General features: G+C 51.1%; 2 protein-coding genes across 4 annotated transcripts in view; one reads left to right on the top strand and one right to left on the bottom strand.

Annotated features, from left to right (window-relative positions):
* LOC106745947 (RING finger protein 17-like) overlaps nt 1–24,430 on the bottom strand; it is a 170,070-nt gene that overhangs the window by 108,781 nt on the left and 36,859 nt on the right. The window lies entirely within an intron of this gene.
* The window catches only part of LOC106745949, a 40,802-nt gene continuing 33,822 nt past the window's right edge, over nt 17,451–24,430 (top strand). Inside the window, exon 1 of one of the 2 annotated variants that reach the window (XM_014622004.1) lies at nt 17,451–17,612. In XM_014622004.1, coding sequence (XP_014477490.1) covers nt 17,558–17,612 — 55 coding nt within the window. In that variant the 5' untranslated portion in view covers nt 17,451–17,557. Of the gene's footprint in view, nt 17,613–21,760; nt 21,952–24,430 lie in introns of those variants that run through there. The other variant, XM_014622005.1, reaches the window with a different exon arrangement.

Below are 24,430 nucleotides of genomic sequence, written 5' to 3'. Positions count from 1 at the left end.
GAAGCGTCATATTCCACGCCGTTCCAAGTACCGAGATTCGTCCGGGGATTGTAAACAAAAATACGATCTTGGCACCTGCATCCCGAGACGGGGAGTGCGAGGGGGTGTACAGATGGAGGAGCGGCGGCTCCGCGGACGGACGCGTCGTATGCACAAATCGCTGCGTGTGTGCGTACGGCCGACGACAGGGCGGGGGGAGAGAGGGGGAGCGAAGAGGAGACGGCCGGGATGCGCTTTGCACGGAATTGCACGGGGAGCGCCTCCACCATTAACTTTGATGCGCTTATAAAACGCACGTAGGTTTGAGCCGCGCGCGCGGTCGACGGCAGGACAAAGCGCCGAATGTGCGCGCAACGCGCGAGCCTTCACCGTGTACGTGTGTGCACGTGCGAGCGAGCGGGCGGGCGAGCGCGACACGGAGGTATAGAGTTTCCAAATTTAATAGCCCTGTGTCGAGCAGGACGCAGGAATGAGGAATGGGTACACACCAGGTACGGTGGATGGCTCTCGACCATAAATACGGGAGCTGGTTTGATTATATGGAGCCCCATGTCAAACCAACCGCCCACCCGCGCCGCATTTCCGCCGTCCCGCTTCTAGCCTCTTTCCCCCTCGCTCTCTCTTTCTCTCCTCCAGCCTGTGTCGTGTGTGTGTACATGCACCGCTTGTGTGCGGTTTTATCCTCCCCCGTGTCGCCCCTCTCCCTGCGTTTTATCCCAACCGAGATGAGACTCTCGTCGTATCGAGGCACCATCGTTTTTGCGCGTCGCCTCGTGTCGCGCAGTGCCGTCGTCGCCGCCTCTCTCCGTGAGATACATGCAAAATAATTAACGAAGCCGTCGACGTGACGAATCAAAGCGTCGAGTACATATCCTCGTAACAATTAACGCGCTCAATCTTCCCGCACGAAAGATTCACAATCCCCGGGTGTTCTCCGACGGGCTTCCTCCCCCCGGGGCAGAAGGTCGTCGGCGAAATTCACGCGTGGTATCTCTCGCGTGGTTGCGATTTTCGCTTATACATATATTAATTTTACATATATTATAATACACATCGAATCGCATAATGTATTGATATTCGATTTTGCGGTGCGTAACTGTCCGAATTTTAATCGAGAGAATACCACGAGTGAAATAATTGCGCGCCAAATCCCGACGCGAAATGCTTGCCGGTCGCGCGAAACCGCATCGGTGGAAAAAAAAAAAAAACGAGCGAAAAGCATAAGCGTCGTTATAGCGGAGGATGCATTTACACTCACTTGCGGCCGTAGATACGCGCAGCGTTTCTCGCTGTGTTGTGTCGCGAGAAGCGGAGTAAAGTGCGCGATTACACGAGTCGCGGCGGCTGGCGCGGAGGCCGGAAAAGGGGCTCCGGCTGGCGAGCAATTTCGTGCGCCAAGCGTCTGCGAGTTCTCCTCCTATCTGGCCTATTCCAGGAGTGGCGCGCACATTCCCAGTGTCTACCTGCCGTTTACCGTAACGATAAACATCGTCCTAATTTCCGCAAGTTGCCGCGTTTTTTAAACAATTGCAAAAGCGCGGGCTTCTCGACGCGCTCGTTGCAACGCGCGGCGAGCGGATGGTCTTGAGAAAAAGCTGGAATGTGATCACACCCGCGAATGAAATTTATCGCAGAAGACACACAGGCATGGGAACAGTTGAGCTCTCAAAATTAGTGAGAAAAGTAAGTTTTATTCTTGAACAAGTAAGAAAATAGTAAGCCAGCCTTGAAAAGGTGAATAAAAAGCGAGTCTCTTTCGAGTAATTTATATATTAAAATTTCCATTCTTGATCTATTGTATTATCGTACCTCCGACCTTTTCGAAAGAGCGGAAGGGTAGTTCGCCCCTTTACTACGTGCGTACTAAACCTAAACGGGAGAATCATCTTGGTAGATTCCACCTTCAAATAGTACTAGTGAAAAGACAGAGAACGAGAGAGAGAGAGAGAGAGAGGACTAGAGAGAGGCAGCTCCGTCAATTTATGTCGCATAATTTTCATGGGGGAACCTCCGTTCGCGATGCTCGGCTCGATCTCGGCGGAACCGAGCGAGCTCTTAAACGCCCTCACGCGCGCACGGCGTTGTTACACGAACAGCCCCGACGCCGAAATTAGAAAATAGCGCGAGCGGTTGATCCGACGCATGGATGGACAGGTAGTTTCGCGTAGCATACGTGCGGTGCGGCATTCAACACGGCAACAACAATCCGGGCGGACGGTCGACCGAGCCGCGGCGACGACGCGCTCCCATAGAAATAAACCCTATACCGCTGTTAATGATCCGCTATTATTGTTCCCATTTTCGCGGCGTATTCCCGCGACTGTCGTCCAATCAGCACCGGCTTTATTGGCTTTTAATTGATTACAAATGACGGTTTGATTGGCCCGCTCGCTCGCGCGCCTTTCTCCTTCCTAATGGCAGCGCGCGAGCTTTTCGAAAATCGATCGTCATCGAACGTGCTTACGATTCCGAACCCACCCCCTTCGCTCACTCCCGTCTTCGAGGACATGGAAAAGCCCCGTGGTGTCGCGTGTCACGCGCGTTTTCCGCGCCATTGGAACCCACTGTAAAATCGAGCCCCACCGAGTGTAAAAGCGCTCGCGCGCGCATTAATACCGCGCTTCTTTTTAATTCGGCGTACAATTTAATCTCGCGCCGCGCGGTTTCGAGGATTGCTGTTTGAAACAGCGCCGGAGAATTTCATTCGATGCCGCTTTCAGAGAATGATAATTTCAGCGAGAAAAATGCATTAAGAGTCCCATGTATCTGATATATATATATATATATATATATATATATATATAATATGCGCGCGTGGGCGCGACGCTTTCATACCGCCGAGCAGATATCGAGTATCCGCTGCTCGATGGATACACACATACATATATATATATATATATATATATATATATATCCGCTCGGCTTTGCCATTCGCTAATTACGATTTAACCCTTTACCTCGGTAGTGGGTCGCTCTCGCCGTTCACAAAGCCGAAATTTACAATTCCGTTAATGCGGTGCATTAAATTGAAATCAATTATTCGGCCGGCGCTCCGTCGCGTTTCGATTTAATCGCGCAGTTCTTTGCGACGCGTATCCGCGCGGAAACCGTGCGCGCGCCCATCCGCTCCTTACAAAGGCGAAGTGCGCCGCGAGGTAATTGAATTTAATGAGAGCAGAAAGAACGAATTCGCCTCGCGAATTAAGCACGACGCGAATCAGCGTGGGCGGACGATCCTTACGAAATGTGAAAGGCGGTGCAATTCGATCTGAGGGAGACGTTAAACGGTGATTGCGAGAAGTAAGCGTCCGCGAGATGGCCGGTCGAACTTTCGCGGGACGAGACTATCGACGCCGTCCGATGGTTCCACATGCATCTTAATCCACGGTTTGTTCGTCCGAAGTGCAGATTCGTCTTCATCTAGCGACCACCGAGTCGCAAAAGCCGCCGGTGGAAATGGAGGGCGCACGTGACCGCAGCGAAAGTAGAATTTCGTGCGCCCGAAGATGTGTTCGTGACGATAGAGACCTAATCGAAATTCCACGGCGAGATACATCCGCGGAGAAAGTAACCAATGAGAACGGTAGGTGCGTATCTCGCCGTGTATTTGCGCACGAAGGCAGGAACTGCAGCGGGTTACTCCGCACAGGCTGATGCCGGGGGAACACGCGTGTCTTTTCAGGAAATTGCGACTGCGGATCCGCGTGACTCGCCGAATATAAGAGTCTGATACGTCCGGCGGGCGGAAGCAGGCGGTATCAGATTGTCACTGGTAATGGACGCGGACACTTTATCCGCGTGTTATTAATTCGTCTCGTTCTTCCAATGATCTCGTTACCGCGGCTCTGTTCCGCTCGTGAAACCGGCCGCTGCAAAACTCACGTACGCGAAACCGGAATTTTATTCTGATTCAACGAACCGGTTGACGAGCGACAAAGAGAAAGGAAGCGGAATAAGGCGATCTCCGTTGTTATTCAGTCGAAACGCTAAAGAAAAGGAAAGGCCGACGAGAAAACATGGGGAAAAATAATTATCGCCGGAAGAGTGCGTCTGTCTGATAACTGAAAAAGTTTGATATCAAATAAGAGAAATACATGTGTTTTTCCCTTTCCACTTGATTTATAATATAATATCAAGATTCAGCCGAGAGAAGTGAATTCAAGAGTATTAAGAATTGAAGAGTATTTCGACATGAGTCTTAGAATAATTTTCCCGATAAGTTTCTCGCAGATATACACATGGCCCAGTGAAGATTTCAGCGTAATCCTTTTAGTAACTAAACTCCTCCCGGTAAATTTACGCGTCTCGAGACGCAATTAAAAAATTAAGTTCGCACGAGGCGGACAAACGAGACGAACAAGGACCCCCTTAAGAACCCGGGCGGGAGTCAGGCAAGATTAATGGACCCTATTTTGTCAAGGCGGCCTTACGACGTGTCACGTGGCTTTTCCACTCGCACAGCCTTAATCGTCTTATTCATCGTTTCCCGGACGTTCTCCTAAAAGCGTGTAAACCTGCGCCGCGATGCAATAAGTGTCGCGTTACCGGACGACAGAACGAATTATCGGTAGCCGTGGTCGGTTTCGAAATCCGTGCCTGCGACGATCAAGTTGTAAAAGCCGATTGAATTTCACTTAAACCCGGAGAAACTGAGAACGCGGAAAACGCAGCGACGCGAATCGGCGGGCGCGAGATCCAAACCGCGAAGAGATCGTGTACGTCGAAATTACGCCGAGTCAAGGTAGAGTCGAGCTGAGCCAAGTCGGAGAAACGAGTGCAAATTTAATCTCCGTGATTTAACCCTTCGCTCGGGACGCGTCGTTTATTTCGAGACTGCCGTTAAATAAAGTAGAGCTCCTCCATAATTGTGACGCAGTCTCGGACTGGTTGTTTCCATCTAAATCAGGACGGGAAATCGCGGTACTTGTACATTTATAAGGAAAAGTCTGGAGATCGGTTTTTTCGCTCCAAGTTGATCTTGAAAAATTCTTCGCAGTAGCCGTAAACGGAAACCAATCGCAACCAGCGGGACACTTTCGCGATTAAACGATTGATCTACGATAATTGACAGTGGAAAAGTTTTACGAGCTCGTGCACAATACACATACGATTGTGAGAGTCATATCACGATGGTACACTGGTCAGCCGCGGCCGTGCGATATTTTATTCTCACCGTCGCGTCACCGCCACAACGAGGTAATCGGGGATCGGTCGATTTCTGCTTTCGACAGCAATTACTATGGAGCGTACACATCCGTTAAGCATCTGTGAAATTCCCGTTATATAATACTTTTGATCGATTAGCAGAATTTCAAACAATATCAGCGACGTGAGCACCCTGCGCGCCGCGAGCAGCTTCATCGATTAAACCGGAAGCGCGTCACCGGCTATCGATTTCAAAACTCCAATATCGCACTACTCCGGCTCATCCTGCGCTCCTCTGCGCCACTCCCTCTCTCCCTATCTCCATCCCTCCCCTGTCAACTCTGTCCATCTTCGTCCGGGTTACGTTTCCATGCCTCGAATTTCTCTCTTTCTCCGCGCGCGGCACAGAGCTATCTCTCCTGCGGGCGAGAATGAACGGCCGCCATTTCGCGGCGATGCTGGTGGTGCTAGAGTTGAAACGAGACGCCGAGCGTCGCTCCGAAGAGGGATGGAGAATCAAAGGATGGAGAATGGGGAGAGGTTGCCAGAGAGAGAGACGTCAAGCAGGAGGTACGGCGGAGGGGGGGATTTAAACGCCAAATTCAGGACCGCACTACCACCCACTTCCTCCCTCCTGCCCCTCTCAAGCTCCCACGCTACCCTCTCGTCGAGTTTTACGTCACTCGATATATGCACGCGAGTTTATGCCGGCGAGCCGGTAATTCCGGCACGGGGCAAGAGTTTCACGTGAGCCACCCCCTGGACCCGGGGAAGGGTGGCGAGAAGAGACGAAGAGCGGCGCGCGGGGCGGAAAGAGAGCGGTGCAAAGAGAGAGAGAGAGAGAGAGATCGACGAGGAACGAGAACGCAGGAGATGACGGGCAGGACGGAGGCGAGAGAGCGCGAGGTATCTGCCTTAGGAATTTCTGAAACGTCACTCGCGCGCGTAACTCCGCGGCCGTTTCGAAGGAAATTTAAGTTTCATGGGATCGAGGTGGTACCTGCCTGCGAGCGAGCTGGTATATACGTAAACGGTCGTTCGTATGCGCGCCGAACGAGCAGACGGATGTACGCGGTGTACAGCTACGTACACGTACGTACATACGTTCCTAGGTGCGAGGGTGCCCCGACCGAAAGCTGGAAGAGGCGGCGGCAGCGACGGGGCAGCAAGTGGAAGAGGAGGAGGTGGTGGTTTGCGCGCCGTGCCGACGGTTATTAAAAATGAGTGACCGCAGCAGTCGGACGCGCAAAAATTGTGCGCGCACTCTATTTGAATAATGCCCGGCTCGCGCCGAGACAAAATGGGTTAAACTGGGCGCGTCTCTTTCTTTTCCTCGCGTCCTCTCGCTTCTCTCTCCGGTGGCTCCGCTACTTACTCGACGAGATCGAGCAAATAGTCAGTCGCGGCGGCGGAACTACGAAAATAAGGGTCGCGAGCGAGGAAGGTGCTTTAGTTTACATTTTGCGCGGGTCCCGTGCCCGCTGGCTCGCGAACGAGGAAATTACGATCTCCATTCTGGTGGCGTCGCGACGCTGAAATTGTGTCTTGGAATAAGTTGTCGCGGCGACTCCAATTTCTGCGCCGGTGAGTTATCTCGCCTCGCGCGAGTCGCCTCGATAAATAACTCCGGCGCGCTCGGATTGATCCCCGTGTCTCGACTGTAATGTAATCGGGAGTGGCTGTAACGTGACTGAACTACGTTCGGTGTGTGTATACGCGCGAGATATACCGAAAATACGAGCGCGACAAACTTCGCTGTAGAATGAGTCTCGGCGAGTCGTCACTTCGAAATGCGCCATTAGCCGGGTGAATTCAACGTGAATTATGCGAAACGCCAAACGCTCTCTCTCTGTCCCCGTCGAACATACACTAGCGACGGAGAACGCTGCGCCGTCGACGATTAAAATACCCGGCACGGTGTCTGGAACGCGGTGGAAAAACAACGTAACGAATTCCTTCATCGCGATCCGTCATCTCACGCTGCAATTGCGAGCGAGCGCACGCGAGCGTCCCGAGGGAACACGACTGGAATTAAAATGCGATGAACGAAACCCGGCTTCATTCGAATGGCGGCGGAAAATTAGTTACCGCACACGTCGCAGTTACCGGTAGAAAGAACACGCGTGCAATGACCGTGTAAACAAATGTTATGCAAAAATACCGGGCGGATGGAGCAACGCTGGCCGGTCCCCGTCGGGCGGACGAGCGGCGGGGATGCCGAACGGGCAATATGCATGGACAATTCTCCGGCCGCGTCGGTCCGTGTGTGTTTGTCCGACGAATGATGATTACACGCGCGCGTCTCGCACCGGCTGGAAAAAAGCGCGCGTGTGTGTACGTATGTATGTACGTACATCGCGCACGTGCGCGCGAGAGCCGCTCGGCTAATAAAACTTTCAATTGCATTTCTCTCGCGAAACGCGATAATTTTCATACGGCACCGCTCGCCACCTTCGCTCGCGGCCAATTCGATGGTTATTACACGCGCTTGCCGTTCGCATTGTAGGATAAAAAATAAAAAATGGAAGAGATGGCGAGGGGGGAGGGGGAGGGATATGAAGGAAAGAGGGGAAAAAAATATATCGCGCCGCTGAAAGGTCTGTCGCAAAAGCGGGAGCTCATAGCGTAACTTTTAATTACATTTATCTACCGGAGATGACGCGTTCCGCCCTTTTTATTCCGCGGTTACTCTCGTCGGCTGAGCCTGAGAGTGCTCCGACACTCAATTACAGAGATACACGCGCCAGCCGCGTCCCGACCACCGCCCCTCTCTCTCTTCCTCTCTTTCTCCCTTCTCTCTCTCTCTCTCTCTCCCTCTATCCATCTATCGCGAGCCTTTTACACATGTGTAAACGCGGCCACTTGAAAGCCGCGTACTGTTTTACGCGCGAATCGCTCGGCGAAATCGCGCGCACGCGCATCCATCATGCCGAGTTTGGCAGCGTTTTGCGGTGCGAAGCGCATACGCATCTTGCCTGAGACGAAAATTTATCGATCCTCCCCCGGATATTCGAGATCCCCGAGAGTACGCGAATATTAACACATCGTAAGCCCCGAGTCCGCAAATTCCGGCTAAATTAGACCGACTCTCGCCGAATCCTCCGAACGAGTCGGCCAAATAATGATGAAATGCGCGAACGAGCACAAACGAGTGAAACGAGTAATCGCACTTTTCTGCTCTTTTCTCCCTTCCTTCCTTCCTTCGATTTTCATCTCGTGTCTCTGTCTACCATTGACGTTTGGATCCACGTCGGATTCTTTGAAATATTTCCAGCAACACTCGGAAACGGCTAATTGACAGTCTCAACCTACGGGCGCGTGGCCGTACGTGACGGAGTAGCGCGAATGTGCGAGGAGGAGGGAACGCGGATGACAGGGAGTGAGAGAAAGAGAGAGAGAGAGAGTCCCTCGTGCGCGTAGAACACGTCCGTTCGCGGTCTCGTTATTACGTTTCGCGGTTGTCCGTGCTGGTTCGGCGATGACAAAACATCGACATAATGCGTTCACGAGCACGCGCTGGCCAGGCAGGCACACGCGTGCGTGCACGCCGCGGAAATTGGTCTGTCAATAGCGTCGCCCTTTTGAACGTTGACAAAACACAGCTTAGCCGGGCGGGATTAAATGTCGCGTCGATCGCGCGCGCAATCCAAATTTTCTATTGGCCACCTTCGCCGACTTGGAAAGCTTTTGTCGCCGGAAAATCGATTCGACTGCCAATTAACCGGATCTCAATGATACACGCCTCGAAAGCGCACTGTTGCGCGCTGTTACCGTTTCCCGTGCCGAGTTCGCGCGTTCTCGCGCGCGCAAAGAGCGAGTTTCAATTTGCCGAACGTCGCGAAATGTTTTCCCCCAGAGACGCTCTCTCTTTTCAAATTGCCGTTACACGCTGTGTTTACAAAAATTACACCGCCCACCGTTTCATGGAGAACGAGAATAATGTATCATCGCGCCGACACAGGTGCGCTAGTTTGTTTCTCGCGTGGGGAAAACAAACGTTCCGACCTCAAATCTGTATCTTCCGAAAAATTGGATGGAAGAATGGAATGTAAGAAAAAATTCGTATAAGGCGACGGAAATTAATCAATAATGTGACGCTGATGCCGCGAGTGTAATGATAATCAATGAATAATAAGCAATATCTTAAGTTCCCATTGGCCCTGTATTTTCATGATTTTTCTCCCGCCCCGCTATCCCAAAATATGTACGTATCTCAAGTTGCGTTTCACATTTTATATTAAATTTTTAATTACATCAAATGTTAAAGGCAAGGTGCAAAGAGGAGGGAGGAACGACTGCCGGAAATACTTTATATTAAATGTCACCTCGTTTCTCCTGATTAAATGAGTGATAATCCTATATACAAAAACTTAGGAATTAATAGCAACGAAACTACCTCGGCGGAAATTAATAAATAGCGAACCGCAGCACCTGCCCCGAGTCTGGCGTTGTCGGTCGTTGAAATTTTGATCAAGCGACTTATGGCGTGCTCGGGCCGTTATGGAACATCGAAGGCACCGCTTAATCCTAAGAAGCGTCATAAGCGGATTCGACTAGTGCCGGTTGGAAAGAGAAAACGAAATTTCCGACTACATCGACCTCGCTTTGAACGGCTGAACGCCGTCGGCGGGGTTGAAGCGCGCGCGAAATACCTCTCGTGAACAGGGTAACTGTCAGGAATAATACGTCGGAAGAAGGCATCGCGTTTTCAACGTATCTCCGAATCAATATAATTTCGCGGGACGAGTTTCTTTTCACTTTCGGTCGGTGCGCCACGATAAAAGATTCTCGTCACGAAACGCCGGCGCGTTGCTTCGGATCTGCAGCGTGGACGTTTTGCCGGAAAGAAATTTTGCAGGGCGTTTTGAAGGAAGGAAATGTAAATCGCCGGGAAAAAGCGGTAAGTTTTTTGTAACGGGTCACCTACGAGGCGGAAATCACGCGCGAATCGGCGATGCCGGATGTTAATAGTAAATGCGGGAAAAAGGGAGGGGGGAGAGAGAGCGAACGGGCGATCGAGTAACGACGCGATTAAAATTTCACCTGCGGGGAAAAACCGCGCGACGTGAGAAAATCGGATGGATTTGTCGCGAAAGGGTAGCCCCGCACGGTATAATTAAGACCTTTTCACTCGCTCCAGTTTCCCGGCGCGCCACCGGGCCGCCGATGCGGGCGCGAACCGGAGATGGAGATGAGCCTGACCGGAATAAACACTTCGGCAATGGACTTTCTACGCGCGCACCTTTTTTCGCCGGGTTTTTGTGGGTCAGTATCACTTTGACCGAGATGCTACGGTGTCTCGCGAAAGCACAGGAGGCGAGATCGCCATCGGGAATTTTATTTCGCGCAGGAGAGAGAAAGATTCGCTCGTAACTAGCGGTCAGCGAGATTCTTCTCACTCTTAGACTCTCATCGGTGAACGCTCGAAATGTGAACGTTATAAATAAACATGAGTAACGCCAGAATCCGTGCTTTCAGGCGAAATAAATGCGCAAATCACCAGCGAAGGTATACAGCAGAGAGGTCGGGCGTAATAATTATAATATGCAAAGATGATTAATCCAGAGAAAATGAGAGAAACCGGCTCGGCGAGTGGACGAGGATTCGGGTAACGGTTAAATCTGGTCGATATTATGATGCTACTTTGACGCTATTAAGAATAATTCGCGGCTATTTAGGCGGCCTACAGATTTATAAAAATCTACTTTGACGAAACTGACACTTTTTAACTCGCCTTTTGAATATTTAACTCTGCAAATTGAATTTCAACGCTACCTTCAACAACCGATTTTGACGCTAAAACGGTGAAAACGAAAATTTAATACTTCATGGCCCAAATAAGTGTATAATTATATTATTAGAATTGAAATTGCGTCTATTTTGCCATCATTATTCCTACTGTGTTGTAGAATCAAAGATTTAACACAGGGCGGGAATTTCGACTCGAAATTCACCGTCGATCGGTCCACCTTCAATCGCGAGCTGATTTCCCTAACATGATCAGCCCTTAGCTCAACGCGTAATCACAAAGGACGACCATGATGATGAACGATCGTGGGATATGAACGCCGCGAACATCCTCCGACGAGAATTGACGCAGCCGGCGATTATAAACGCTCCCGCGGCGAGACTCATGTAAATTTCAGGAAGATTTTCGAGTGAATATCGCGCGATGGTGCCGCTGCGAGAAAATCCGGCCGTCGGGATAATTCGCTGATGGCTAATGGCCGTCCAACCGGAGAGTGCGCATGCAACGCGAATTTAATTCCGTATATCTGGATATCGCCACTGCGATAACGCGTCCATATCGGCCGATCCCTCGAAACGTCTCGTGCGCGTGGACGAGAAAAAAGAAAATAAATGCATAAATTGTGCCTGGTCGATCGATCGATCGCCCGGGAGCGGAAATCATTCGGATACGGGCGTCGAGCGAGGGCGACGTGTCAAGTCAAACATTACCGTCTATCTGTCGTATTCCGACACTCTCATCTTGCGTCAAAACTGTCTAACGCCGCGCGCACAACGAGCGGTTTAATGCGGTTTAATTAAAACGCCGAATAACAGCGGAGGCGAGAGAGAGAGAGAGAAAGAGAGCAGGCGGGCGGAAGAGAACGGGCCGGAAACGCGATTGATCGAAGCAATTTTTCGAGGGGAACGTAATGAATGACCGACTTAATGTACATACCGTCGGTTTGCGCCTCGCTTCGACGCGACGTCCGCGACGGGACGTGCGCAATATTGATCGTCAAACACGGCAAAAGTGAAATAAACAGATAAATGAAAATGAGGGACAATTGCTCGATCAAATGGACAGCAGCTCGGTATTAAATGACATTTAGCCGGCGATATATCGCGCTTTAGCTCCCCCCTCTCTCTCTCTCTCTCTCTCTCTTCGAGTGTTGCGGATCCTCGTTTTCGCGATGACGTATGTGTGAAGAGCGGTCGACGAGCGGGTGATATGTCTCGCGTGCAATTTGCACATTATCGCTTTCTTCCTCTCGCGACTCCACGTGCGCGCAAAGGTCGTCCCTAAATATCCCCGTAGCACGCAACCCGGCACGTCTCGTTTTAAGAAACACATTAGGGTGCCCGGCCGGCTCGAAGAGAAAATTCGATGAAAATCTTGACCGGCCGAAACGCGACAGCTGCGTTTTCTATTCGAAAGCGCGATACCCATTGTCTTCGGCCGGTGGAGGAGAGCGCGTGTCAAAAGCTGCACGTCTCAGTGCGCGAGCGCGTCGAACTTCTTCGTCCTCTTCTCGCGTCGGAGTAGAAAGCGACGGATTCGGCAGTTGATTACGCGACGGACGCCTCGGACTCGAGATCCCGTCCTTGAAACCGAAATAATTGGACCTGGAGAGGCAGCAGCGCGTGAAAGCAGTGCGAGATGAATACGTAATGAACGCACGCGGTCGACGTTTGTGTAGAAATCGCGACACACGAAGTTTCGATTCGGCGGAGCCTCGCGATGATGTATTCTTCCGATAAATCTCATTCCGTTGTCCCCAGGGGGATTACGCGCGCCTCCTTCCGCGTGAGTGACGCGGTTATTAACGGCTCTTTAATGCGCCCTCCCGTCATCACGGGGAGGAACAGATCGAGCCGATAAATCCGCGGGTTGCCGCAAATGTTCGTGGAAAAAAGGAGCAAGGTGGAAAGTCGGGAATGATTTGGATCGCGTCCAAATGTAATCAGAATCGTCGCCGTCGGCCCCGCTCGCGCCAAAGTATCGCAGACAGGAAGTATGAGCGATCGTTCCGTCACACCCGCGAGCCCGTATCGGTGCCGTATGGAAAACGCTGATGGCTTCGCTAACGCAGAATGAGCCCGTTCCCACAAAACGCAGCGCGAGAGGCTGTTGCCGTTGGCGGAGTGCTTCCACGGTTGCGCCACGGATGCAGATTACGTCAGAGTGAACGAGAGGAAAGGTATAAAACAAACTCCCGAGTCGAGATTGATCGGAGCAGGGTCGGGGAACATGAGGAATTACAATCGGGCCGGATCTGTTTTGACACCTCGGGCGATTACCTTTTCAGCCTTTCCAACCGAACCAACCTTGAACTTCGCCGCGTTCGAAATGTCAAACGTGTTCGGAGAACGCGACTCGAGATCGCCCGAAATACCATTCGTGAATCGCCAGTGCGTTGCGCTAATTGTCGAGCGAGCCGAATTGCGATCGAGGTGACTATTCTTCTCAATTCACCGCTCGTCGAAGGTCGTCTGTATCCCCCCCCNCCCCCCCCCCCCACGATATTTTTCAATAAAATTTCGAGAACGTTCTACATAGGAAAAGAGACGTTGTCAAATTTAACATATTTCACATGTCCCAAACGATCCACTCAAAATTTTCGCGTTAAATTAAGATAAGGTGAATACGTCGAAAAGCAACGCAAATATTATGTCAAGAATTAATGCAAAATTTAATACATTAAAATTAAAATTTTAACAAAAAACATCTTAACCAGGGCCGATTTTAACACAAGTATAAAGTGTTTTTTTTTTTACTATGCAGTCATAATTATTGAACACGATATTACGCGCGCAGATGAGAACAATTCGAGCTCGCGGAGGCGCGAAGGAAACGAGAAAGAAAGAGGAGAAAGAGGGACACAGGGAGGAAGAGAAAGATAGATAGATAGATAGATAGATAGATAGATAGATAGATAGATAGATAGATAAATAGAGAGAGAGAGAGAGAGAGAGAGAGAGAGACTCGAACGGCGACAAAGACGGCGCAATAAATGCGATGCGCGCGGCGAAACTGATCGCGAAGCTATTTTATTTAACGAGGGCATTTGATTAACGCTCGAAGAAGGGAATGAAGTTTCACGCTCGGACTAGCGTGAGCTCGTTACGTCTCTCTGCTAAAACAAGGGTGCACCCGCGCGCGACGTGGGTCAAAGTTAACAATGCGCGGAATATTAAGCGGAGAGCGGGGACTTTAATATGCGACCGTCGTGTCTTTTATGAAACGGGAGAAAGTCGGTAAAATATTTTCCTCGCGCTGATCGCGGAGGCAAGTGAAAAACGCCGTAATGCGACGGCGGAGCACAGCGGAGGTTAAAATTTGATGCAATCTCGCTTAGATTACACGTGGGAAGTCGCTCTCGAAACAAAAGTCGCCGGGTGACGTAAACAATTGCGAGCGAGCGCGTGCCGTTCCGACCTCGCGGATTCGCATTATATCGCGCTGATGAGGTGAATTGTAATAATCCCGCAACAGTTGTACGCACAAAGCTACCCTGAGAATAACGGGGTACAAGCGCGGGTAAAAAATGACGAAGAAGCCGATCCTCCCTGGGAGGAAACGCGTGAGATCTCTCTCGAGAGCGGCGCTTCTGAAAAGAAAAAAAGAATCCCGCGAGGGACCGAGGTGCGATCGCGTTCCGTCGGTGGAAGCACTCGCCTTTCTTCCAGCTTTTGTGCGAAACGCAACCTCGTCCGGGTGTACCGCGATGATAACGGATTAGACAGCGGCCCGTGCAAGTAACGAGAGAGTCTCGCGTAATAACGCGAGAACCGGAGCAGCGTTGCGTCGTGTACTCGTCGTACACGCCCTTTCGCAGAGGCGACTGGGTCACCAGCTGGTAAACCGGCAACTTCCAAGTGTCGTCGTCGTCGTCGGGGACTGTGGCGCGCCTTCCGTCCTCCTCGTCGGTTGCTGCTGCTCTCCACGTTCTCGCTTCATCTCTCTCTCTCTCTCTCTCTCTCTCGCGTTTCGAAACGGAAGAGACAAAGAGCTCGAAGTCGCGGAACAATGAGACCTGATATCGCCCGGTTGAACTAGCTAGCTTCTCTTCTCTCGCTCCCGCGTTTTCACGCTACCGCCGTCGCAAACGACGACGATGCCGGCCGTGTTATTGCGCGCACATCGGGGACGCTTATCTAATGGCGTACAATTATCGTCCGTGAAAAACTCAGCCAGACCGCCTCTTTTTCCCGCTTTATGGAATCAACGTTTTTAGCGGCCGCTCGCGACCGGGATGTAATTAATCCTCGACGCGTCGGCCGCGAGCGCTGAAGATGAACACGCGGATGTTTGCGCGTTTTCTTATGAGAGACGCCGGCAGAGTGGAATTTCGCTCGTTGTTTACGCGATATAAAAGCGCGACATAATGCAGATCCGCGCGCGGATCTGCCACCTTCCCTCTCCGCCGGCTCGAGTTTTCGTCTTGTTTTAGATCGTCACGCGTGCCTTAGGCGGCCGAGACAAAACTTTCACGGGCACGACGACGACGTGGCGGAAACTATCGAAATTCCGACGGATTATATAAGGTCGCCTTAATTGTCGAGTGCGTGTGTGTGCTCGTTATGCGCGAGAAGCCGCTTCCGTGTTCGCGGGCACACCGCGACGCGGACGCTAACCGGCTCCTTCCGCAGACCGGCCGCTGACTATCGTCAGCGCGGTTTTTTACGCTTTTCCTCACAAATGGAAATTCTTGTTTAATTTGACCAGGAGCCGCACCTGAAAAAATAGCGCCGATAACGGCCGCCGCATCAGCGGTCCGCCAACGGCGGTAATTGTCGCGCGAAGCGAGCCGCGGAACTGTTGTCTCCGGTGAAACTCCCCCACTTGTTCGCCGCTTTTCTCATTTCCCGACTAATTTTGCGCATCACCCCTCCCCCCCATCACCCTCCGGCCGCTCCGGTTACATGCCGATGGGAAGTCGCCGAGAGCTACGCGAATTACGATGCATTCGCGGAACGACGCGCCATTTACGACGAGCCATCTTCCGCTCCGGTTTTTTAATGATCTGGTGCGAAAGAATGGAATCCTTTTCTACGCGGCGAGTCTAATTGTTGTATTCAGAGAGGTGCCCGTTTTCGCCCGTCTGTCTCTTTCTCTCCGTCTCTCTACCCTCCCCCTTCCTCGCTCGCGCTCTCCCGCCTTCTTAAACTGCGCTCTTTAGACACTCTTGTTCCCAAACGTCGTATCTCGCCGGCTGGATACAATGTTGCGCCGATCTAAACGTAAGATCTAAACGCTCGAAGGCGTAGGGGGGAAAGATAATCTGTACCGCTCTCTTTCTTTCCTTCTTCCTCTCTCTCTCTCTCTCCACGAGCATAAAAATCGCCGGATCGTTTAATTCGTTCGGAGCCTCGCGAATCAAGGAGCCTGTGCTCCGTCCTCTCGCAACGATCTCGCGTATAATCGTAATTGGGATCCGCCTAAAATTAAAAAAAAAAAAAGGGAAAGGCTCTCTTCTCGCGCGGAAGTTAATCAGCTTAATCAGAAACAAACAATTACGCGTAATTATAGCGGCGCCGTACAATTTCTCTTCCGATCCGACGCAAGATTCCTGCTACGAGGTAACGCACTTAATGCCCGAGGAGCGAGTTAACGCGAACGATAAAACCGGAGTTGACGGCGCGCTGCTGGTTCACCTGGACAAGAATAAGAGAAGGCCGCCCCCCCCCCTCCCGTCGGACGTTATCTTAATATTTCGCGCGAAAGGCAATGAAACTTAAACGGTCGTGGGGTAGTAGACTCGGTTGCGTTTCGTGTACTTTACGAGAGATAGCGCGGCGAACTTGGCTCCTTCACGCACGCCACTCAAGTGCCTCGTTGCCGCTCCCTCCCGTCCCTCCTCCCGATAAAATATACCGAGACGATATTAAATTTGACGCAGTTCAGTGTAATTAGTATTTGCTCATTCTGATTCCCGTGCCCAGCAGGCGGACTCGCGTTTCACGTCGCTCTCGTTTCGCCGTAAGGGCAATAAAGATCCGCAAGGAGATGCGAGCTCCGCGAACCAGAACTTTAATCGCTCATGGCAAGAAGCACCCGTTTCGTTACTGTGAAAAGAAAGAAACACAGCTGCAAATCCGAATAGTTTTTTTGAACTATTTAGTTTATTCAAGACATACGAGTTACTTGATTAACTATCATTGTCGCGTTAGTGACTCGTTTCTATCATGCTTCCCCGACACATTGATTAATCACGCCGATCCAAGTAGGATGTGAGGGGGAAAAACTGCGTGTAACGTAGAGAAAAAAAAAAAGTCAAAATGTTCGAAGGGCAATTTTCGGCCACGCCGAAGGGCATTCGTCGCTCTCGAATCGAGCAGCTTTGCTCCCGGTCGTTTTCTTGCTTTCGTCTCGTCTCGTACATTGGTCGATTACTGTCTCGAGAGTGCGACGGCCGCTCTGTCTCTCCTTCTTCCTTCCCACCACGGGCGAAAGGCAGCGACGGGCAAAAGCAAAAGTCAACGTACGTACGCTCGGCGGTTCCGCTCCGGGACGGCGAGGATACTACCGACAGCGTGGCATCGAAAAGAGTCAGTTTCCGCGTGATCTTCGGCGCGTCGGTCACGCCAGGTGTTGCGTTACCTGTCGGCTCCGCGTGTCCACCGTTGCGAATACGGACAAGGTGCAACGTATTATAGACGAGAAAGAGAGAGAGAGAGAGAGATGCACCCGCTGTCCCGCAATGTTCCGTTCGGCCAAGTCGCGGTACTCTCGCTGGGTGAGTAGTACGAGAATCCGCGAGGATTGGCGCGCGAGCGCATTTCGACGGGATTATTTAATTGTCGCGGCAAGTTGTGCGGGCCGATCGAACTCACGCTCCGATAGCCAGCCGAAGTCCGTCGACGACGTCGGAGACGCGACGCGATAATCGGGCCGCCGTTAAAGCGCGATCTCTATTCGCGGTCTCTCGAGAAGAACACTCCCGCAGCGATTGTACGATCGGCTTGTAATTCCCCCGATACGACGGACCACAGTGCGACGAAGGTGCAAAGGAAGACCGAGTCACCCTTAACACTCGATCGTTCATTGACAGCGAGACGCCTGGACGCGCGAATAACTGTGAATGTAAAGAGAGTGTGTGCTCACTTCGAGCTAAGAACACAATTAATTTCAATTAGACGAGATCGACGTTGACAAGCCGACGGTAATCGGCGAGGCAACAGCAATCACCGTTGTGGGGTGCAAAATCGCGGGTTATATCTGTGCTTCAGCCGTTTGAGATGAACGGTCGAAGTCAAAGGTCTCGCGGTGGTGGTGACGCCGCTGCCATTACAGGTATCGTCGAGAGACGCATTTTCGATGCGGAATGCACGCCCGCTCGGTGTAAAGCGCATCCCACTGCGGTGTAAACACGCGCGCGCTCCCTGACACGTGCCGGGGTCCCCGGGGAATCTCTCCGGAGAATCGAGGGTAACTGGTTAGCACCGACTACGATCTATATATCCGTTTCCACAGCTCGGAGAGCCGCAAACCCGGCGGAACCGCGTCTCCGGTCGACGACGCTGCTGACGACGACGTCGGCGGCAACGGAACACCACGGGGAAATCAAGCGTTCTCCGCTTTTATTTGCATAAAATGATGGGACTGACCACGTCACGTTCGAAACGTCGGCCTCGCTGATTTTCCCTGCGAATTTCATTATTCCCCGGCACACTCCGCCTCGCCTGCCCGTCCGTCCGCGAAAACAACACGCGGCGACGATCGTTAAGCCGGATGCAAATGGGGAAAACGCGGCAAGAAATTCCCCTCGCCGGCTCTCCTTCTCTCTTTCTTTTCTTTCTTTTCTTTCGAGCGAGCGCGAGCCGCGTTGTGGAGAAAGGATTCCGGAAGCGGCCGAAAGCGCTTCGAGGGCCATACACGCGAGAGGATCACCGTAGATTTTTCGCCGACACGTCGCCAGGCTGACCGCCATTATTCGTGCGAATCTGAAAGGGCGTTCCGTGCTAATCGAGAGACTTCACGACGACCTTCAGGAGCGTCGAGAGCGCCCCGGAGATGCAGACGCTCTTGCTCTCTCTCTCTCTCTCTCTCACTCCGACGGCCGAGTCGTCGCGCTCCAGAGCGTCCCAAGGATGTCAAGGCAACGCGGTTTACAGCCGCGCTTTTTCACTCGCCGTTCACGCGATTGCACCAATTTCACGTGAATTTCGCGCTCCCGCTTTTTTTCTTTTTTTTTTTCGCACGATGCGCGACGTCTCGTGAAATCCAGGACGGGCTGAATCAGGTGCGGATCGGGGTTATATCGGCGGGGGAGATTCGCGCGCGAGGCCGGACTCCCCGGTAGAAACTAATTCGCCGCTCGGATATTTTTAATTCGCACGCGCGATGGTATGCGCGGAGCGGTCGACGGGGGGGAAAAATCGCTTTTGCAGTGATTGTAACCGCGGCGAGCGGAGCGCGTACGTACGTGCGCCTGTACAAACATTATCGGACCGATGGCTCGGAATCCGGCCGGCACTATCATCCGGCTGCTATCCCAACCGAGCAGCACTTAATCCCGGCAAATATAGTCGGAATTCCGCAGCATTGTTGCGCGCATACGACGAGCAGATTTGAATATTACCGTTGCGCACCGTCATACTAATCGCTCTGTCGCTCGGCTATACTGCGATTAATTATCGGCTGAGCGCGTAATCCACAGCTCGCGCGCGAGTTGAAAGCGAGCGGGCGAGTCGAGCGAACGGGCGGACGAAATCAATTTTCGCCGGCTCCGAATCCTTTTTGCTAGGAGCGTTTTATCCGGTAATCGTCGGAGTGTCATATTTCCGCACGACGATCGGAAACGTCATCGTGTAAATCCCACGAAATATTAACGCGAACGCGCTCAACTGGATTTTAGCTAAGTAATGGCTGGATCCTATTTCTTCTATTCTGTTTTTTTTTTTAGTGTAAAATCGACATTTTTCAGTTTCCTGCCGAAGCGAAAAATCGTCGAGAGAGAGAGAGAGAGAGTAACCGGACGAGCGTCCGATATGAATACAAAACGCATTCGGGAGATAATCCGCGACGCTGATCAGCGGAGCGCGTCTTGAAGGAGCAGCCGCGAATGAAACGGCGGCGGTACGCGACTGCCAGCTCTGACAGTTAATCTTGGAAGCTCGCCAATGCCAGCGGTAATAAATCTGCCAGTCCGGGCGACCGAAATTAAGTGGCTAAAATATTTACGCGCGCTCGGTCTGGACAGGAGATATAATCAGCGAAATTTACGGGGTCTCGGATACGCTCGCGTGATCGGGGCGGATTAGAGATCGACTCGCATCGATCGACACTCGCTGCGACGAAATCCCTTTGACTGCCGCATTACACGCTATCTTTAAAGCAGCGACGCGCCCGGCTGCTATTACCTCCCTGCAGGAATCAAACATCGTCGTCGTCAGCGAAACGACGACGGATCAGCGATGAATTTTTCAGCGCGCTTAAACCAGAAATCCCTCGGCTCGTCGAGTACCGTCGTTCGTCGCACGGGTCCGCGAAGATGCACGCGACCTGGAGCTCGTGCACGTCGATATCGATAAGCCCGAGCGTATCCATTAAATCGCTCGACGCCGATGGCAGCAATGCGCCGTTGTAAATGCGATACGTGAGCCAAAGATCCTTACGATCGCCCATACGGACGGCAAACGCTGACAAAGGTCTTCAGAAAGCACTCGCGCGCGCAACTCCGCGTTCCTTTCTACCTTTGCTGCAGGAATGACCACCCACTCACTCACCCCTTGTCCCTCCCCGTCGTTCCATCGCCCGATGTACACACACAGAAACGCGCGAATACATCCCCCCGCAACCGATCGTGAAACTCCGCGCGCGACGGTGTTTCATCGTGTTACGTGCTTGCCGGCTTCGATCGTTTTTCTTCTTACAACGGAATCGGTTTCCGCCGACGAGGCGGCCGTAAAATTTAACGACGTTAATTCGGGGCCCGCCGGAATTCGTACCGCTGCGAAACAACCGGGGAGTGCGTCGGATATTCGGTCGGGGCTGTAACCCCGAATCCTCTTTCCCCCTCTTCCGCCCCCCTTCGGCCGCTCCCTAATTCGTCGGTAGAGCTTTGCTTTATAACTCACCGGTTTCGGAGCAAAACATCATCCCAGATTTTTGCTCGAAAATAGAGTAACGCTTCAACGCCTTTGCGCTCAAACTTCTTATAGAACCATCTTCTTATGAAAATTCTCTCGTTGCTTTTGAATCGGTGTTAAAATTACTTGCTTGAAATTTTGATCCGAACATGGCGCTCAAATGAAAGCATAAAATGTTTGCAAATATGATGGAAGGGACGATTTTATATTAGACGAGAGCGAAAAACGGAAACGATCGATTCTCGACAAGCGGTATGTGCCTCGGTGTATGCGCAACGGAAAGTATGAGTATGGAAAGTGGTACACAGGGTCGAAAAGTTCGCGCAATATTCTGTATGCAACGCATGGGCGTTTACGCGAGTTACTTCAAACGACGGCTCTCGTCCTTGCGCGCGCTTTCGCCGTCGCACTCCCCTTGAAGAGCCCCCGCGGTTGGACCACCGGTGATCTCGAGTGCGTCGCGAAATTTTTAATAAGTACGTCATATACGCATATATACCACGGGCCAGACTTTTAGATTGCGAATGTCGAGGAGTGTCGTTGCGAAGAGCGAATAAGTCGAAAACGCGGGTTGAATAATCGTCGGACTCGGAAGCGACAACATACGCGACGACTCCTTCCGACTTGGCGCGCACCTGCCGCTGACATCGCGCTCCCGAAGGCCACACACAGTCGGCTACAAATAGCTTTCACACTCCCCGGACTTACTCGGAACGAATTGAAGAGATCCGGATGACGAATCGGACGAAAGTTTATTAGTTACCACGGGGACCGGCTTGAATCCCCAGTGCCACAAGTAGTAATTTGTATTCCTAACAAGTTTCTCACGTTGGTAACGAAAAAGCGGGCATACGCGTGTGCATCTCGCAGCTTTCGGCTGTGCGCTAACAAGGTTTACTTGTGCTCGCAGAACTGCGCTGAAATACGTTAATGACGTGGTGGAAAAAAAAAAAAAGAGAGACAGCGAAATATATAGAGGATAGGGTAAGTAAGGAGTGGAGGAAGAAAGAGACGGTTTGGCGCGCGCGGCTTCTTTTTTTTTTCTCCTTACGTCGTGACGCGCAATTTGTATGCCGAGACAAAAGACGTGTGCGCACGCAAACACGCGATGGAAGCTTGTCAATTTCATTCCGCGAGTCCACACACGTGGGAAAACCGAACGCGTCATCCCCGCGCACGTACGTGGGAAATCCTCGTTAACGCGGCGCGATCGTCGCGATGATTTTCATGCGCACTTACTCCGACCCATTGTCCGTCACGAACGCCGTAAAACTTACAAGCAAGTTGTTCCGTCTTCATCAATCTTACCGTCCGTGCCGAATAACCGTAATCTCCGTTCCGTCTCGTCGCGTTTCAAAGAGACCAAACGAACTACTCCGACGTTTAATTAATAAGACACAAATATCGTTTTGTTTCTTCAAATGTAATTTGAAGAATATTGGTAAATGCAAGATTAATCTATTTTTTTTTCTTTAAATAAGCACGGATTAAGAATAAATACAAATGAAACAATCGATTTTTTTAAATAAATAAAAAAGTCAAATTGGTGAGAAATAGGAGATTAATGAAGTTATAACTACTTCTCAAATGTTAACACACTATGATATATGAATGTTAGCCTGAATTTTGTCTCGAGCATTTCTTTGTTCCTGATCAATTTGCCAAACATCCGTTAAAATCGGAAATCTGCTGTGTAGCAAATGATTTGGCAAACCTTGAGATGTATGTTATACCGCTATTCGTGTCCTGCTTTCCGATTCAGCGCTCTTGGCTGTTCCGTCGTGGATATCGCACCTATGGTATTAGCACTCGCATAAATACGATCAGAAAAACGTGTTATAACGTAACGATCGATTACGTAGTTCCAGAGCCGACGAAATATTTTATTCACGACGGGAATGGCAATTAACATATCGATACGCGTGCTCTGTAGTACGCGAGTCGCGTCTCAAAACAATAGAAACTCCCGGAAAAGTCTGTGACGCGCGAGAGCACCGTTTTTACCGCTTAGAAGGTTACGAAGTGTTTCGAGAGCGTTGACTGTTATGATCGCCAGGCGGGCTACGATGTTTATCAATTGACGGAAGATGACGTAGCACTTATTGCCCATTTTTACTCTACTCTCTCGTGTCATGCTTTTTTCGTAACCGAATCGTTACGCCCCGAGCCAAAGAGCGACGGACATAACGTGATGCGAAATAGGAGAGAGTTGCCCGAAATCGTACTACTTCAAATATTTGTTAAATGCTTATATCACAGAGAAAGGGCATTACAATTCATTAAAATTCTGGCCGTACTTTCACTACTCTTGTTAATTTTATATATTTATTATCAGATCGCGCTTGTATACAATAATTACAGAAAAAAAGTAATGAAGTACGATTTTAGTAACTGGTACGAGTTAGGCAACTCGCTCTTATACGTATTGGCGCGTTACATGCAATTCTCGATTGAAATATCTCGTTGACTTTTGAAATGTTTAGCCGGATTCTCATCGACATCGCGTTAATTAATACGCATTTTCTTCATTGAATTACACGAGTGTCAGTGTCACGTGCTATTGTTCCGTAACGGAGCGGCCAGAAACCGAATGTTGCAACGGGAAGTCAGAACGGAGGCGGCGTGACGCCAGGAAGCGGGGTCGATTACGCGCTGTTAAAATTGCAACGAAACTATGCGCGTCGCGTCGCGCGCTTCGATCCGCCTTCCACATTCTTCAGGGAGTTTCCCACGATTTTCTAGAGAGCCCGTTTGGCGCGCGGCGGCGACATGAATTGTCGGCTCAATAAAATAATAAACGCTATGTGTCAGAATAGGTGACGGAAGTACGTGTCAAGTGTTTCGGCGAGAACGCCAAAATTGCGCGGACTCGCTCGCGTTGCGCACGATGACAGAGTTCTCCTCTTTCTCTCCCTCTGTCGTTCGCGCCGCTGCAGCTCGCGTTTCGCGCATATAAGGTTTCGCATGGCAATCGCGGGTCGTATTATTATCCGTATACAAGTTCGCTTTTTCCACGCGAGTGTATGGCGCATTCACCTCTCTCTCTCTCTCTCTCTCCTTCTCGTCCACGTTCGCATTCGTGGAAGAAACGTCTCCTTCAGCGATCGCATTTTCTGCATGGCGACGCGGCTCGTGCGCGCGTTGTGATTTCTATTCCCCGTATTTTATTTCTGTTTTTCCAGTTCTTCGCCCACCGTTTACAAGCTCCACCCCCGCCTCCTCTTCTCGCATTTCCTCTACGAATCTCCTCTCTCCCTCTCTCTTTCTCCCCCATTTCTCTCTCCTTCATTGTTTGTCGGACACGTAATACAAATTGATACTCGGCTGCTTTCACCCGCTCGCCGGTTCAAGTCGGTAACACAGCCCGTCGCTGATACGCGTTGTAATTAATGCAATCTATTTCGCTATTCTGTTACGCTACACCGTTAACGCGCCGAGTTTACATAACGCCCTCCCCCCCCCC

Source organism: Dinoponera quadriceps, unplaced genomic scaffold (assembly GCF_001313825.1).
Source record: "Dinoponera quadriceps isolate SergipeBrazil2010 unplaced genomic scaffold, ASM131382v1 scaffold1872, whole genome shotgun sequence".
Lineage (NCBI taxonomy): Eukaryota > Metazoa > Arthropoda > Insecta > Hymenoptera > Formicidae > Dinoponera > Dinoponera quadriceps.
The sequence above is the reverse complement of the archived record's forward strand: the minus strand, read 5'-3'. Positions and strand labels throughout refer to the sequence as shown.